This window comes from Sminthopsis crassicaudata, chromosome 5 (genome assembly GCF_048593235.1).
Source record: "Sminthopsis crassicaudata isolate SCR6 chromosome 5, ASM4859323v1, whole genome shotgun sequence".
Lineage (NCBI taxonomy): Eukaryota > Metazoa > Chordata > Mammalia > Dasyuromorphia > Dasyuridae > Sminthopsis > Sminthopsis crassicaudata.
Window position 1 is genome coordinate 195,798,967 of NC_133621.1, and position 18,745 is coordinate 195,817,711.

Genomic DNA, 18,745 nt, shown 5'->3' on the forward strand with positions numbered 1-18,745 from the left:
AACATAAATACAAAGTACTGAAGAACTGATTGTGATAAACAGAGCACAAGTTGGAAAAAACTATTAAATTATTGAGAAGATAATAAACACATTAACAATCACTGTTCACTCTTACCTGTGTTTTTGTTTTTTGCTCAAAAGTAACTGAGCCACTGAAGCACATGTCTCTGCTTCTTTCACAGCATCCTTGAGTTTTCTAAAAAGATCATTCTCTGGATACTTCCTATCTTCAGCATCTTCCAACATCACTCTCAATTCAATCACATCTGCAACATCAACAAAAAGCTATCCAATCAGAAAACATTGGAGGGGATGTGATGAAAAGTGAAGCATTAATGCATTATTAGTGGAGCTGTGAACTTATCCAACCATTCTGGAAAGCAATTTGGAACTCTACCCAAACTGTCTGTCTATATAAAATTATTTATAGCAGTTCTTTTTATGGTAGCAAAGACTTAGAAATTGAGGGGATGACATCAACTGAGGAATGGCTAAACAAATTGTGGTTATGTGATTATAATGGAATACCTATTGTGGTATAAAAAATGATGAACAGGTGGATTTCAGAAAAAAACTTGGGAAAAACACACAAACTGATACAAAATGAAATGAACAGAATCAGGAGAACACTGTATATAGAAACAGCAATATTGTACAATAATAATAATACAATGTATGAATGATTTAGCTATTGCCAGCAATACAATGATCCAAGATAATTCCAAAGGATTCATAAAGAAAAGTGCTATGAACATCCAGAGAAATAATTGATGGGAATCTGAATACAGATTAAGGCATACTATTTTTCACTTTTTTGCTTTTTGTTTTCTTTCTTCTTTTCTGTCTTCTTTCACAAGATAAACACGGAACTCCTATATCAAACTGCTTACCACTTTTGGGGGAGGAGGGAATTTGGAACTCACAATTTTAAAAAATGAATGCAAAAAATTGTCTTTATGTATAATTGTCAAAAAAATAAAATAGAATTTTGAAAAATGCAATGAAAATATTCTGAAATCAGCTTTAAAAGCAATTTTAGAATCTTTAAATTTTGAAAATTTTAAAATCCTGTTCTATTCAGTCTTTTAGTAACAAGTTGCAGCTGTGAAAATTTTTAACAATCCAATATAAATAATTCCTTATATGTGTATTCTTCTATGCCACAGTTTCTTCCATGTGAAGAAACTTCTTTTCCAATCTGCCTTCTTTACCAGTATATTGAAAACAATCATCACCCAAAGAGAGCCTTATGTCTAATGCAAATCACTGATTCAAAGTCAACATTCTTTACCTGGGGTCCAAGAATTTGTTTTTTAAAACAGTGTTATAATTTTGTTTCAAAATTTCCTTTTAACATGTTTTTAAAATATCTTAAAAAAAAATATCTTAAAACATTGTTTTGACAATACTATATGATGATCAATTCTGATGGACATGGCTCTCTTCAACAATGAGATGAACCAAATCAGTTCCATTTGTTCACTAATGAATAGAACCAGCTATATCCAGTGAAAGAACTCTGGGAAATGAGTGTGAACCCCTACATAGCATTTCCAATCCCTCCGTTTTTGTCCGCCTGCATTTTTGATATCCTTCACAGGTTAATTGTACATTATTTCAAAGTCTGATTCTTCTTGTGCAACAAAATAACTATGGATATGTATACATATATTGTATTTAACATTTACTTTAACATATTTAACATGTATTGGTCTACCTGACATCTGGGGGAGGGGGTGGAGGGAAGGAGGGGAAAAATTGGAACAAAAGGTTTTGCAATTATCAATGCTGAAAAATTACCCACGCATATATCTTGTAAATAAAAAGCTATTAAAAACAAACAAATATTGTTTTGAGAGGCAAGGCAAAGGCTTCATTAGTCTGCCAAAGCAAACTATGACATAAAAAGATTAAAGATGTCAATTTTTTCTTCTACATATCCATTCCCACAGAGGCCATTTCATTCTTAGCCAATCCATTCGTCACAAACTTCAAAAAAGTTCAAAGTTCTCTTGGTGGGCTAGGAGAGCTTTTAAAAGAGAAAAAACAAGAGTCTCATCCTACCAATTGTGCCTTTAGAAAAATGATTTTGCATAAAATAACCAACATGTAAATCCTCTAATAGGAAAAGAATTCTTCTTGTATTGGCTATACTAAAAAGAAATCTAACCTTTCTTGTGGTTGAGGCTGGCAGACAATGCCTCTGTAACTCGACTGACCCAAGTGTCATAGGACTGTGCTCTGACTTTAACACCATACAAAAGAGAAGGAAGGTCTTCCAATGGATACCGGTACCTGGGCATAAGACATAACAGCAAAAACTTCAAAATTCTAACAAATTGGAGGAAATTATTAAGTCACATGAATATTACCAGTCTTAAAAAACATACAAGAGGCAAAGGAATGGCAACCTGGTCTAGACGAATACCACAAGGAGAGGGAGAAACAAATACTAAAGGAAGTCAAATTTTAGCTTTCAAGATCAAAACAAAATTTATGGGAATAGTAAAACAGGAGAAACTGATGAAAAAAATACAATTCCATTTTTTAGAAATTTAACAATCATTAAACACTAAGGATAAGAGAGCTTTATATAATATATGAGAACATCTATACATGGGTCTCTATTTTTTTTTAGCCAAATTTGCAGCTTTCTAGCTATTTTTGTACGTTTCCAGTTGGTATGCCAATTTGATAATAATCATAACAATAAGTGGAACTAGCATTCACAGAATATTTAAAGTTGGCTTAAGTATATTACAACTATCATCTCATTTGATCTTCTCAAAAACCTTGTGAAAAAGAGTCCCACTTTACAGATGAAGAAACTGAGGTAGATAGAAGATAGTAAGTAAATATCTGAAGACAAATTTAACTCAGGTCTTCCTGACTCCAGATCTACCAGTCTATTTATTGTTCCACCAAGCTGTCCCTAGTTAGGGACATTAAATGCTCTCATTAAATGTTTTACATTTTAAAATATTTATAGTTATGTTTTTAGCTTTCTATCTGGATTTTCAATTTTTCAGACTTACAGCTTTAAAATTTTATTTCCATCATTTTAGCTATGTTTGCAGATTCCTAGCTACAGTGATTTTACCACATAAGAAAATGATAGAGAACTTAAAAGAAGATGGTTCATTTTCATACCTAAGACACTTCTTCTGCATGGGACAAGGGCACAAATCAGCAGGATGGTAGAGACAAACAAGCCGATCAGGGTTACAGGAACAAGTAAGAGCAGAGAGAAAGCATGTAGTTCTGCAAGCTGAACATTGTCGTTCATCATCAGGAACAAGTTCAAACACCTCTTCTTCAGATAAGAGTACACCCTGAAATAGAATTTTTTTCAATTAAAAAAAAAATTTAAAAGAAAAAAAAATACCTACTGATTATTTTCTAGTCAGCAGAACAATGGTAGAAGGGGTAATTTCCTTTAATAGCAAACCAAAGAAACACATAAGCTATTATATGCTTAAATAATATAAGAAAGTATTAGGTCCCATATGTGTATAACATCATTCAATAATAAGAAATTATTTTCAATCTTTAAGAGTTTAAAATCTGAACAATTAACCCTGAGATATACACAAAGAAAGAAATAATGTGATCCCTTTCTTATTTGGGATAAAAACTGTAGCATGGAAGAAAATATGGTACTCACACTTGTTTTCTTAGGTGTCAGAGAAAGCTTAATTAATAACAAGTCTATAGAGATGAATAAACAAAAAAAAAAAAAAAACCCGCTAATAGGATCACAGACAATAAAGTAGAAGATTGGTAGATTTACATGTTTAATTTAGTATATATTTTAAAAGAAAAGCAAGCTCTCAAAGAGAATGAAGTAAGCACAACTGAGAAAACAACTCATATAGTGACTATAACAATGTAAATGGAAAAAACAATCATATACTAAAAAAAAAAGTTAACGTGACAAATTTATAAAAATCAAGCATGACATGAAAAAAGAGATGAGAGGATAGCTCCAACCATAGCTTTTGTGGAGGTGGGATGTCCACAGGTTACATATTGCACACTGTGGGGTTTTTTTCTCTTTAAAAAATACTTTTTGTTATATGAAATGGCTCTCTGGGAGGAGATGGGGAAATGATGGGGAGGGAGATACTGGAAATAACTATGATAAAAAAGCATCAATACAAACATATATCTGGAATCAAGCTATCATCTTAGATCTTGCTTGGATATTATATAGTTTACCTATAATTTTTTTAATATTGCAAATATTCCACAAAAAGATAATGTCACAAGCCGATATTCTAACATCACTACAGCTTTACAGTAACAAAGGTATTGATCAAAATTATGAAAAATGTACTGAACTGATGATATGTTCAGCCTTGCCCTAGGTGAAGGACAGAAAGAAGACAAAATTATAACATACACTCCCTGTGCTCCATAAAAGCATACAATTTACTTCAGAAGATGAGTAGTTCAACACAATACTGAACAATATAACATAGTACACAAAAGCATTCCATCTATCTTCTAGTAACCTCAGTTAAACAATAAAATTTCAGAAATAAGGGGAAAAATTTTTTGAATAACTGAAGATGGTTAGAATACAACTCATGGACTGAAATTTGTATGTTTTAAAAGATAGAAGTCTTAGGGCTTCACTCAAAGGTCGATTTTATTTACATAAAATTTTAAGTTACTTAGAAGTAACCGTAAGGACACCAAAAAAAAAAAAAAAATGACCAAAAAAAATCCAAAACAAATTATCACCACAATATAATGACTGATCAACATAATGACTGATTCTATGATCCTCATCAATTTATGATGTGAGATCAAATTATCAAAAAATTATCATATCAAATTATGATTGCGGAGGGGAATCTATGATCTCATGGACACAGAGAATTCCCAATGAAGGAACTCCCTCTTCCAATGCATGCTGGCACCTGTTTTGTGACTTAAGTCTTTTCAGACTTCTCCAGGGCAACAAGAGTTTAAGTGTTTTGTCAAGGGTCATAAAAGAAGGTAAATAAAGAAGGTATTATCAGGGGCAGGATTTTTCTGGCTCTACAAGTGCCAGAGCCAGCATCCCTTTCTGCTTGCTTTGTATAGCCAGAATTTAGCACAGAACCTGGCACTTAACAAACATGACTGATTTACTAATTACTGCTAACCTCAAAGTCAGCTCTCAATCTAATACATGCTCTGTTTTAATGACCAGGGAAATACAAAAGAAATTGGCTTTGCTCTTCCCTCGAATCTAGCTCATTTTATAAAAGCCAAGTGAGGTAGAAAACCATTCTTATTTTCAGTATATGCCTACACATTTTCCTTTCAGAAGATCTCTTTTAAGGATTCTGACTCACACAGTAATAATGCATTTTAGAAATATTTCAAATAATATTAAAAAACTGATGCTTACATAGTAATTTAATTACCTGAGTCACTTATGTAAATGTCTTAATCTCTAATCACCTGAGTCACTTATGTAAATGTCTTAATCTCTAAGATGTGAGTTATCAAACAAGATTAAAGCTAAACATTAGGGCTTAGACCACAAGGGAAACAGAAGTACAAAGAACAAAAAACAATAAAGCTGAAATGAATATATTGGGAAGAGTTAACAGGTGGGCCTTATTTGGATTTAAGACACAAATGTAGGACAAGAAGATGAAGGGAGAATTCCAGATAGAGAGAACAATATGGGGGGGAGGGGGGAGACTGGGTTAATAAGTAACAATATAGAGACTGGTACACTAAGGCCTTTAAAAAAAAAAAAAAAAAAAGAATTTTAGACTTAATATACTAGAAAATAGGAAACAAAGTCCTTGAGCACAGTTATAACATATGAAAGCTGTCTGCTTTCTGATATGGACAACATAGGTTAAAGAAACCTTCAAGTCAGAGAATCCAACAATAAACTTTTATGGTAACTTCAAGTTAAAAAGCATAAAGCACTGAATTAGGTCAGCGATAGTGAATGGGGAAAAGGAGTGAACATGAAAAAACATTTCAAAAAGAAAAAGTGACAGCTTAAATTAACAAGGGAGGGAATCTATAGAGTAAACCAAAAAAAAAAAAAAAAAAAAAAAAAAAGACTAATAGGAATCACATATAATAAAGTAAAGGAGTTATAATTTATCATATATTTTAAAAGAAAAGCAAGTTCCATATAATATAGATTCATATTTTATGTTCAATCCTCTCACACAACATACATGGAAATGCTTGTTTTGCTTGCTTTTTTGGTTCAGAGTTTTAAGCAATAAAAAAAAAAAAACATGCATATGAAGTTAAAAACAAGGATGACTCAAAAATGGCACCAATAATTTCATCTAAATCAGTCAGTACAAAATAGCATAGTTGAAAGAAATGGTTTCCAAGATAAGATCAAAATGGGTCCATGATTTAGGCATAAAGAATGAGATAATAAATAGATTAGAGGAACAGAGAATAGTCTACCTCTCAGACCTGTGGAGGAGGAAGGAATTTATGACCAGAGGAGAACTAGAGATCATTATTGATCACAAAATAGAAGATTTTGATTACATCAAACTAAAAAGTTTCTGTACAAACAATACTAATGCAAACAAGATTAGAAGGGAAGTAACAAATTGGGAAAATATTTTTAAAAAGTAAAGGTTCTGACAAAGGTCTCATTTCCAAAATATATAGAGAACTGACCCTGATTTATAGGAAACCAAACCATTCTCCAATTGATAAATGGTCAAGGGATATGAACAGACAATCCTCAAATGATGAAATTGAAACTATTTCCACTCATATGAAAGAGTGTTCCAAATCACTGCTGATCAGAGAAATGCAAATTAAGACAACTCTGAGATACCACTACACACCTGTCAGATTGGCTAAGATGACAGGAACAAATAATGATGAATGTTGGAGGGGATGTGGGAAAACTGGGACACTGATACATTGTTGGTGGAGTTGTGAAAGAATCCAGCCATTCTGGAGAGCAATTTGGAACTATGCCCAAAAAGTTGTCAAACTGTGCATACCCTTTGACCCAGCAGTACTACTACTGTGCCTATATCCCAAAGAAATACTAAAGAGCTGAAAGGGACCTGTATGTGCCAAAATGTTTGTGGCAGCTCTTTTTGTTGTAGCTAGAAACTGGAAGTTGAATGGATGTCCATCAATTGGAGAATGGTTGGGTAAATTGTGGTATATGAAGGTTATGGAATATTATTGCTCTGTAAGAAATGACCAGCAGGAGGAATACAGAGAGGCTTGGAGAGACGTACATCAACTGTTGCTGAGTGAAATGAGCAGAACCAGAAGATCACTATACACTTCAACAACAATACTGTATGAGGATGTATTCTGATGGAAGTGGAAATCTTCAACATAGAGAAGATCCAACTCACTTCCAGTTGATCAATGATGGACAGAAATAACTGCACCCAGAGAAGGAACACTGGGAAGTGAATGTAAATTGTTAGCACTACTGTCTATCTACCCAGGTTACTTATACCTTCGGAAGCTAATAATTAATGTGCAACAAGAAAATGGTATTTACACACATATATTGTATCTAGGTTATATTGTAACACATGTAAAATGTATGGGATTACCTGTCATCGGGGGGAGGGAGTGGAGGGAGGGAGGGGATAATTTGGAAAAATGAATAAAAAAAAAAAAAAAGAAAGAAATGGTTTCAAAGTTAGGAAGTATGGCTGTTTATGAGACACGATGGAAGATTAGGACACAAGAGCTGAAAACCCTAAAAATAAAACTAGTATTAAAAGTCCATGGTCCTGTCAAATGGTTCAACATCAGAAACTGATATAATTTTATTATTATATCACATTAGAAAAGAGGCATTAACATCTTTGTCATTTTACCTTAAGACTGCAAAAGTTTTCAATATGACTTGCACCTGAAATCTTCAACACACGGTATCTCCCCCAATTAGAAAGTGAGCCCCTTAAGAGTAAGAACAGTTTTATTTTTCTATTTTTTACTGTGCAGACAGAAAGTACTTCATAAATGCTTTTGTTATTTATTCAAAAAACAAAATAATGGCATACTACTGTGCCATAAGAAATGACAAATGAGACTTCAAAGAAACAAGGCTGAAGCCCTAGATGAACTGACGCAGAGTGAAGTAAAGGCAGGACCAAGAGAAAATTGTCTACTATCCACACTGAAAAGACAATTCTGAAATACTTAAGAACTCAGATTGATACAATTATCAGTAGGATTCTAGGGGACTAATGATAAAGATGAAACTCATTTAACAAGAGAGGTGACAGACTGATGGATTAAAGAAATAGAATGAGCCATACATTTATGGATGTGTTCAATGTGTGAATTAGTCTTGCTAAATAATGCATGTTAGTTACAAGGTTTTATTTTCCTTTTTTTTTTCCCAATGGAGTCAAGGGGAACATTAAAAAAATAAATACATATAGTTCAGAAAAGATGAATGCTAGAAAAAGGCAATCAGATTTAGCAACAAAGCACTGGCAACTTTAAAGAAAGTAATTTCAACTGAGTGATGAGCTAGTTTACAAAGGATTGAGAAGTCATTAAAAAAAAAAAAAAAAAAATCACTGAATCTCATAGAAAGTCACCCCTGATGATTCCACTCAGAAATTCAGAAATGAGGGCAACATTTAAAAAAAAAAAAAAAAAGACATCAACAAAATCACTTTTACTTCATAACCAAAGCTGAGAAGCAAATATAACAAATATTTCCTAATAGTTTGGTTGTTGAAAGTAGAAAAGATAAAGGACAACAGTATCTACAAAGGGTTTTTTAAGAATAAAACAGATCTGGGCATGTTTATAAGCAGTAGAAAAGAAATAAAAAAATAGGGAGAGAGTGAAGACAATTTACAGGAGAAGACAGAAGGGGATGGTATGACAGATAAAGTGACTGATATTGCCAAGAAATGCTATCTAATATCTGAGACTGGAGTAAAAGAAAGAATGGGAAAAGATATCAAGGAGTTTCTAGATTTAGAGAATGGGGGAAAGGAAGAGCATGATGTTTAATTTCTTCCATTTTCTCAGTAAAGTAGATAAGCTTATTAGCTGTGAAGGGGATTGCATGAGAGATTTGATGAAACAAGTTTGAAACACCTGCTGCAATGAGCTCAACTAATTAGATACTGAATCAATTAGGCTTCTGAAATGAGCTATGTTGAAATCTTAAGCTGTACAGGTTCTTCTTGTAGCATATTTCTTACACAAGTAATACTGAGCTTACTTACCATTTGTACAACAGACTCCCTCAGTCGTGTCTCCTCTTCAGTCATAAGGGTCATTTCTTTGCAGACCATAGCAGCAAGCCCTACATCAAGGCACTCTGGATCTGCAGCCATCTTGAAGATAAGTTCCTCATGTGAGAACACACAGTGACGCCTTAGTCGTCGATAATGATTCACACACTGACGTCCAATAGGCAGCTGAAGCCATGAAAGGATACCCAAATCGAATTACTTGTCTACGTTACATTCTATAATGCAGAATAATAATAATAATAACTGGCATTTATATAGAACTTTAAAGTTTGCAAAATTTTACATATAGCATTTCATTTGAGCTTTATAAGCAGGCAGGTATTATAAACATTATTATTTATTGGGCTTAGACCTGAGATTTCTTTAATATGGTATCTATGCCATTGCAAGGCAGCACTTATTCTGCCACCTATAGTTTCAATGAGTATCTTGGGGCACTCAGAGGTTGAGTGACTTGCCCAGGTCTACAAACCAGTATTATATTATATCAGATTTGAGACTTAAAACTATGTAACTTCATTGTTATTGGGCTGGCTCTCCTTCCAGTAAACTGCAATGTTTCAACATATAATTATCCCCAATTTAAACATGAGGAAAATGAAGATAATAGAATTTAAATGGTTTAATTAATCACACAGGATTAAGTGAGACTTGAATTTAGGTCTCTCCTCATTCCAAGTCCAGCTCAATGCCACCCAACAAATCCCTCTTTTCTGTCCCAAAAAGATACCCTCTAAGTACATAATCTATATTTTAAAAAGATAAGCATATATCAATCTGTAATATTCAGGACCCTAAGACAAATGCTATTTTAAAAGAACTATTTAAGAAATCAAGCAAAAATTTTTACATTTAACAATGCCTTTTTTGCAAATTTTTTTTAATCTTTTTGCAAAGGATTGTTTTCTTAAAACTTCCCTTTCTAACAGATTATAGTAGCCAAGTCATACATCTTTAAAAAAAAAAAAAAAAAAAAAGTCAACGCAACATGTGGGCAGGCCAGGTGACAAAATTTTATCTGAATAAATTTTAGGAAGTTTTATTTTCATCTTATTTAGAAATTAGAATGCAAAAGAAAAATATGTAAGTGAATCTTTAGGAAATTGAAAGATTAGAATGATCTTCCACTTTGAAGTAATCAAGGAGAGCAGGTCAGTCAATATGTTAAATCCATTCCCCTGACATCAAATTAATTATCATCTAAAAATAGATCAAAGCTCAAGCTAAAGGCAGAATATTTAGAGGACATGGCTAAGCATAAACCCAGTATGTCTTTAAGAAGTAACTAAAATCAGCAGATCATATTAAATTACTGAGTTTATCATTTGGTATTTTAAAAATTACTAATTTGAAACTTTTTTCAATTTGATTTTTCTTAATGAGACTTAATAGTATAATCTGGATTCAGTTATTTATAAATAATTAAGACTGTTAAGAATTTTACTGAGATACAACTGAGCTCACTCAAGGAAAAACTGCTAATGGGAACTTTTTTTAATGAACATTTTTGTGAAAATTACAAAAACATTAAAATTATTGTTTTGGTCTCCTATTAATGAATGAAAAAAAGTCACTAGTTTCAAAACTTTCCCTCACTTATCCTACATGGGAAACAGCATTGCCCAATAAGAACAACACTAAATTTAGGAGTTAAACCTAAGATAAGAGTAAACATTTTACCAGGGATTGTCCAACTTTGGACAATTACCAAATTTCACCAGTTCTACTAGTAACTAGTAAAGTTTTGGTTTGCAAAGTACTCTGCATATTTTCTCATAATGTAGTTATAACAATCAATTATTAATTATATATGATATTAATATCTATAATTATGTTTAAATGCATTAACATATTACATTAATATAATATTAAACTTTTGAGCTGGGGGGAAAAAACAGGACTTGGATTTTCTGCCACCTTATAATTACTCTTTAGAAAGAACAAAATGTGAAAAAAGACTAATGAAAAAAAGTTAAGAAAATCAAGCATTAGAGATCAACAACAAACTTGGATGATACTCCCTTTCAGAAAGCTTTTCTTTCAATTATCAGAATGCAGCAACACTTGCCTACACCAAAAGGCAATTTGTTCTGTTCTGTTATGTTATATCTCCTTTGCAAGTTTAAGGTTTCAAATTAAGTTCTAATGAGGGTTCTTTCTTCATTAGGCTTTTTCTGCTCTACTTCAAAATCACTACCAATAAGTACGTGGGAGTTACTGAATTTAAAGACAGCTCTAATGATCCAAGCTAGACTAGAAATGTATAGCCATGATTAAAGGAGTAACCAAAATCAAAGTAAAACAAAGGTAAAACTGTAAAAGTGGTGGCTATCACAATCATATTATGCAAGAATCTTCTGAAAGACTATCTATATCCTAAGACATGCAATCTCATGTTCACTTGACGTGACATAATTATGACTATTATCCCCTGAAGATAGCAAAGTGTCCCTAGTATTCATTGGTAGCACTATTTACATTACATACATAAGTTATTTTTATCATACTACTTATGTACCACATAGAAATTTCAATGCTGGAATTACTCTTTGGCTCTGAAATCGTTCTTAACTGAAAAAGATATTACTTATATCATATATATATATATATATATATATATATATAAGAAGAGGGCAGGGATTACTTGATTCTACATTAATAAGAAGAAAATAAGGTCAGGTCCTCTTTAAAAAAATCATATTACCAGAAATTTAGCTGTTGTAGTTGTAAGATACTTTCATTATTGTTATTCTATAATTAAAAGCAACATTCTGCACTTAAAAGCATCATTTCCAAAATCTGGTAGTACAAACCCTAAATGACAGATGAAAATAGCAATGGTCCTTCTTTTTTAAAATATGGTTTGATAACTAAAAATTTCATTTAGTCATCTCCCTGATGCCAAAAATTTGCAAAAGCTTAGTGACAACAATGGTCAAATACAAGAAGTCTAAAGAAACCACTTTTAAAGCAAAATAGTATGACATAGATTTCTTTTTTAAAACCAGATAAAATTAATCAAGAATAAATAAGGGATGAATTAAAAACAATTAATTGTAAATAAACCAAATGAAGAATGTGACAGAAACTCAAACTGACCTCTCCATTCCAATTTATGAACCCTATCCACTGCCCAATTAAAAACATAGTGACTAAGCTATATATCACCGACTTGTTAGCAGATAAAACAACAGCTACAGCAATAGAACCAACCCAGTCAGCAGTGCAGAAGTTCACAGCTTCAGCAAAATTGTAACCCTGGTTAAATCCAGAGTGATAGGCACGAGGAAATGTCACCACAAATTCTCCTGCACACTGATTGGTCCTGAATACCTGAATGCAAATTAGAAAAAGAAATATAAAAAAGGAGGGAGGGGAGGGGAATGGAATAGGGGAGAAAGATTTTTTTTTTATCATCAGAAAGCTATTTTAGAAATATTTTTTCAAACTAGAAGCAGCAAGTACCCTACTACATTTGCATTAAAAAAAATTTAAAGTTTTTAAATATCTAGGAGCTTTTCCTTCAGGGGGGAAAAAACTCTTCCTAGTAACACCAAAATTACTAAATAACAAAATCAGTTAAGGGATTCCAAAATAACAGATTCTCAATATACCAAATGTTTCCTATATCTTTGTCTTACTAAAAAGCCAGAGTCAGGATGTTTGAATAAAAAGAAATAAGGATATCAATTGAAGTATCTGGGATAGTCTTCTCTTGGAATATTGTAGAGGGACAGTGTCACAAATTCTTTGAAGGCAGAAGGAGCTAGGAGCCAGGATGTCTGATCTCCTCCTCATCTCCCATTGACAATTTATAACCTTAGAGCAAATGGTCCTCAATCTTAATGAACCAGAGGGGTTTTACAACTAAGGGGATTGAGGAGAACAGTTAAGGAAATTGAGATAGAACAATTCAGGGAAACTTAGTTAGGATAATAAGGGAAAACTAGTGCAGGGAAACTGAGGTAGAACAGCTCAAGGAGACTGTGGCATAACAATAATGCTAAGTTGGCACTCAAGGGAATTTTCCCTTCATTCATTCTATGGAGTATAATGGGAAAATAAAAAGTTTCTTCTGAGACATATGGCCACCTTTGGGGAGTTAACCAGGCCCCAATCTTTGATATGTAGTCATCCCAAGACCAGTTATTTTGTCATTGGGTTAGCTTTGTTCAAAAATATTTAAATTTGTCCTTCAAAAGGTCCTAGACTAAAATCCTTAGTCAAAAAATAAGCAGAACTATTAAAGTTTCTTAATCTGGAATTTTCTTTCTTATTCCAGTGAAGTTAGTATCTGTCTCTAACCAATTTGTTAAAATAGTGCTTTATAAGATACTTATGTAAGTTTTAGAATACATCTTACCATTAAAATATTGAATAAAAATGTTTAGATATAATATATTTATTTTATTAGGTTTCCTGGTTAAATGACTACAAATCCCCATATGAAATTCAATTTTCACAAGCATAAGGATTAGCCACTGACATTTAAAACTTGGATTTTATTTAAATGGCTTTTGAACAAACAAGAGTAATATAAATTACAAGCTGAATTAATATAGGATATGAAATGCCCTAATGAAAACAAAAAGGCTATTCTTCAGGATACTCCATTTAAATAGGATTTATTAAGTACTGTCTGATTGTTTTTCAAAATACCCCTTTTAACTAACCACAGAATAGCCTATTTTGACTCATATCAAAATAACTTCAAGTACTAAAAAGAAACACAAAAAGACTCACAGGTACGCCATGCTCCATTAGTACATTGGGGTTCATAATAGTAACTAACTGATGTAGGAGATCAGGTTGGGATTCAAACAATTCAGGGGCCAGCTCTCTCATAACTTCTTCCAGTTGTTCTGCAGCATGAGATGGGACACCATACCATGTTTTTGGCTCCCCCCTAGGAAAAAAATTAGCTCTTAAGCAGGACAGAACAAGTGCTGTCTAAGGATAAAATCACAAAGTCAATCCCAACCAACTAACTTCAGTCCATCACATGATCACAGATAACATCCAAAATCCTGACAGCTCACAAAGGGAGACACACATGAGTTTGTTGACTAAGCAATATATTTCAATGCAATTCAAAAACATTTATTAAGCACATACTATGGTACTGTGCTCTAAGGAAAAAAAGAACTCTGCCCTCAAGGAACTTACAACATGACAAGGGAGGCAACATGAAAACAAATACATATGAAGCAAGCTATTTACAGGACAAACAGGGAAAAATTAAAAGAGGTCAAAGACTGGAGTTCAGGGTTTAGAGCAGGCTTCATGTAGAAGGTAGGATTTTAGCTAGGCCTTCAGGAAAGTCAGTAGTCTGAATAAAGGAGGGAGAGATCCAGGTGCGCTCCAGGACAGCCAGCAAAAAGGCTCAAGAGTCAAAAGATGGAGCCATCTCATTCACAGAACAGCCAAGAGAGTAAGGTATGCAAAGACAATTAAGGGAAGGGAGGACTTGGTTATGAAGGGCTTTGAATGCCAAACACACCATTTTGTATTTGCTCCTAGATATACGAGAAAGCCATTGGAGTTTATTAAGTGGGGGATTACAGGTGGGGAATAATATGATCAGACCTGGAAAAATGCTTCACAAAACATATATTCCACCAAGCATGGATCTTTAACATCTTCATATGTGAAGGATACTTATGCTAAAATCTTGAGTCTATGCTTTCATCACAGTGAGGGGTAACCCCATTGGGAGCTGCAGGCTATAATGCCTCTGTGTTTTATATTTTAGTAGGCTTACGTTAGTTGCTGTTACCACTTGCAGAAAGAAGTTAGTTGTAGAAACACAAATGAATAACCTGGCAACCAACCTTCTGATGATGATCTTCTTCAAATTTAGCTCATACAACAAGCTATACTGAAACTTTTCGTTAGAGCTTTGGCTCTAGTGACACAGCCTTCAAGCACCTAGGGTCTCTTCCATATCACAAAGAGGCATGAAGTGGATAGCATACAGGACAGTACATTAAAAATAGGCACTCAGATTCTAAATGCTGACACACCAACATGAAAAACCATAGCACACCAAGTCCAATTGGATTAAAGTTATAGTTACTGCTCTGGTCTCTAGCATACCTTTAGATAACATCTTAATGAAGTCCAACTAATAATCCAAAAGTCAAAACCAAAGCTAGATTAAAACCCTGATATAGGACAACTACATAACCATCTTATGCTACTAACTCTTGAAATTATCAGTTACACTATTTACAGGTCAAATTTCTTAAGCCGATTCACATGATGAGAGTGGAAACAAAACAGACTATGGTAAGAAGGTTACAGGACTTTGTACTTGTCTTCTCTAGTAAAAGTGGAACATAAAGAATAAAGAAAAAAGTTTGGTTTCTGGAGATATCAGAACACTAATCAAATAAATGGGAAGTTAAATAAAGGTCACAAATACAATTCAGGAGGAAAAAATGGACATTGCTACATACTCAAGTTTTCTGAAGGCAAAATGTCATTTTTTAAAAAATAAACAAAAGGATGAAAATTCTAGAAAATTAGGTTTGGTTTCATATTCATGAATTAACCCACTTATTTGGATTTAATTTACCTAGATGGCTAAAGGCTAACCATTATTAGAACAAAAGGTTTTGCAAGGGTCGATGTTGAAAAATTATCCTTGTATTTGTTTTGAAAATAAAAAACTTCAATTTAAAAAAAAAAAAAAAAAAAGGCTAACCATTCAGGTTAGTTATTCATTAATATCTATTAAGCCAGAATGAGCTAGAAAGATATATAAGATTCACCCAGAACATATTGGCCACGTATCATTTGGTTCAAAAACTTTTGCCTGTACTTCTTACATAGGTTGGAAATTAAAAGGGACCTTGGATGTTGTAGCCTACAATTAAAGGAAAGGAGCTTAGCATGAAGTAGCCTTCAATGATATTTCCAATTTCTTTCAAAATCAAATTTTCATTTTGGGTAGAAAATATTTTTAGATAGGTCTACTCAATAAATCACTTAATAAATTCATCTGCCCCCCTACCCCAGAATGACTTCTATCAAGTATAGACATTCAGAAGCAGTCTGCACTGATAAAGTACAAAGGTCATTAAAGGATACTCGTACCAGTGCAAATAATTGATGGAATAACTCCAGTGATCCTCAATATGCCAGCAAAATGAAGAGAAGCACATGCCCACATAGAGCCAGGGTACCTTCATACCAGAGATATCCACATTGATGTGTGCAAGGACAGACTGTTCCAGCACAGGCATGTTATTCAGGTTCCAGCCAGAAAGGGCATACTCCTGTCAAAGGATAAAAAGTGTGAGACATGGCTTAGAGATGAGTGAGATCGCTAAGACTGTATTATGAGGCATCACGCCTTCTATGGCTGGATTCCATTATATGGAATCTCATTCTCCCCCAGTCACCAATTCTCCAATCCATCATCTGTTTGAGCCTCATCTCAATTCCTTAGTCATCTTCAGTTAAGCTTGAAGTACAAATGCAAGGCTTTTAAATTCTTTGTTCCGCCTCCCACCCTTAAATCAAGTTAGCAAGTAATATTTTTTGATGATCCCAATGTTATGTGTATAAGTTAATACTGTGATGGATATTTTAGGGAATCTGATGAACATAAGTCTCTCCTCTCAAGAAGTTTATAATCTAACTGGAGACAAGACCCACATATATAAAAATAATACAACAAGAAAAGGTAGGATAGTTCAGTGCTAAGTAAGTGGCAGAGAGGTAATCCACATCAGGAATAATCACTGTGGGTTGTGGTGATCACAGAAATAAGATTTGTAAGAGACAAAGTTGGGAGTGAGATTTGAAGGATAGGGAGGCCTGAAGGCATTCAGGCAAGAAAAAATAGCATAAGCAAAATCACTGAAGGATGAATGTTTAAGCAGGATTCCAGAGAAACTGAATAGAGAAATTTGGCTGGAAAAAATGGATTGATTTGAAGGAATTGTAAAAAACTGAGACTGGAAAAAATAGGTTTAAGGCAGACTGTTGTAGATTTGAAATAACAAAATTAATTTAGACTTTTTGATTGCTATAATGCAATAGGATACTACTCAGGGTTTGTGAGGAAAAAGACAATCTGCAAGCAATGTTTTAAGATAAGCAGTACATAGCATAGATCACAGAAAGCAAAGATTAGAAACAGGGTGACTCGGGTTAATTGTACACTATTTCAAAGCCCAATTCTTTTTGTACAGCAAAATAACTGTATGAACATGTATACATATATTGTATTTAACATATACTTCAACATTTTTAACATGTATTGCTCAACCTGCCATCTGGGGGAAGGGGTGAGGGGGGGAAGGAGGGGAAAAATTAAAACAAAAATTACGCATGCATATATCTTGGAAATAAAAAGCTATAATTTTAAAAAGAAAAAAAGAAAAAAAAAAAAAAAAGAAAGAAAGAAACAGGGTGACTACAGTAATGAACAAAAGTTTTAAAAACTAACTGGTCCCAAAACCCATCAAATCCTTTTTTTTTTTTTTTTTTTTTAAATTCAGGGATGAAAAACATATGACAAATTGTAAAATATCTAGCTGATAAGCAGGTCAAGAACTGCTTTGGGTTTTGGACTTTCAAAATGACACTGAGTTTAAGACTAGAAATTCGTGTTTGACTTTCGTCTCAGACATCTAATATTAAAAACAGGTCTTCGATATCAACGTTTCTACTATAATGTCTGGTTAGGAAATTAATCTTCAAATAATTTTAGCTAGATGGTAGGAGGAAAGGCACAATGTCAGTCACAGACAGAACAATCGTCCTGAATCACTGAAGACACAAAGTAGGGCTTGCTCCCATTCATTTTTCCCCTGTTTTCTCAGTCAAGGAGAACACTCTTGAGTCAAAAACGACAGGCAAAAATATAGCTAATAGGTAGCTTAATTTTAAGATAAGTAGAATACTGATATTTGTTGCTGTTCATTTCCATTATGTCCAACTTTTTGTGATTCATTTTGGATTTTCTTGGCCAAGCTAGAATAATTGTCATTTCCTTCTCTGGCTCATTTTATAGGTGAATAACTGAGGCAGAATTAGATAAATTGCTGAGAGTCACACAGTTGCAAGTGTCTAAGGCCAGATTTGACTTCTGGCCTGGTATTCGGTACACTGCACCACCCAGCTGCCCAATAAGATAATGATTAAAGCATACTTAGAAAAGTTCAAACCACCCAATTCAAAAGAATCACAATTAAGAGTTCTGGAAATCTGGCATGTGAACATGCCAGTAAAATCTGAATTATCATAGAGGATAGCAACTATACAAAGAAAATTTCCACACTTCTAAAGAGGAAAGAAAACAATCTACAAACTATAGGCCAGTGAACTTGACTTCAAATTCTGGCAAAATGTAGACAAGGTTACTAAATGGCTACTTGATGAACATATAGAAAAGCAGTGATCTCGAAATCCAATGGGATTTCATCAGGATGTCACATGGCAACATTTTTTAAAAAGTTTCAATAAGACATTTACATTTAAAAAGA

At 33.3% G+C, this 18,745-nt stretch overlaps 1 protein-coding gene across 5 annotated transcripts in view; it reads right to left on the minus strand.

Annotated features, from left to right (window-relative positions):
* KDM5A (lysine demethylase 5A) overlaps window positions 1-18,745 on the minus strand; it is a 91,809-nt gene that overhangs the window by 41,555 nt on the left and 31,509 nt on the right. For all 5 annotated transcript variants that reach the window (XM_074269314.1, XM_074269312.1, XM_074269313.1 and 2 more), the window contains 7 exons: window positions 16,347-16,528; window positions 13,992-14,154; window positions 12,462-12,581; window positions 9,219-9,413; window positions 3,151-3,332; window positions 2,171-2,295; window positions 116-266 (listed from right to left, as the gene is read on the minus strand). In XM_074269314.1, the coding sequence (XP_074125415.1) occupies window positions 116-266; window positions 2,171-2,295; window positions 3,151-3,332; window positions 9,219-9,413; window positions 12,462-12,581; window positions 13,992-14,154; window positions 16,347-16,528 (1,118 nt within the window). The remainder of the gene's footprint in view (window positions 1-115; window positions 267-2,170; window positions 2,296-3,150; window positions 3,333-9,218; window positions 9,414-12,461; window positions 12,582-13,991; window positions 14,155-16,346; window positions 16,529-18,745) is intronic.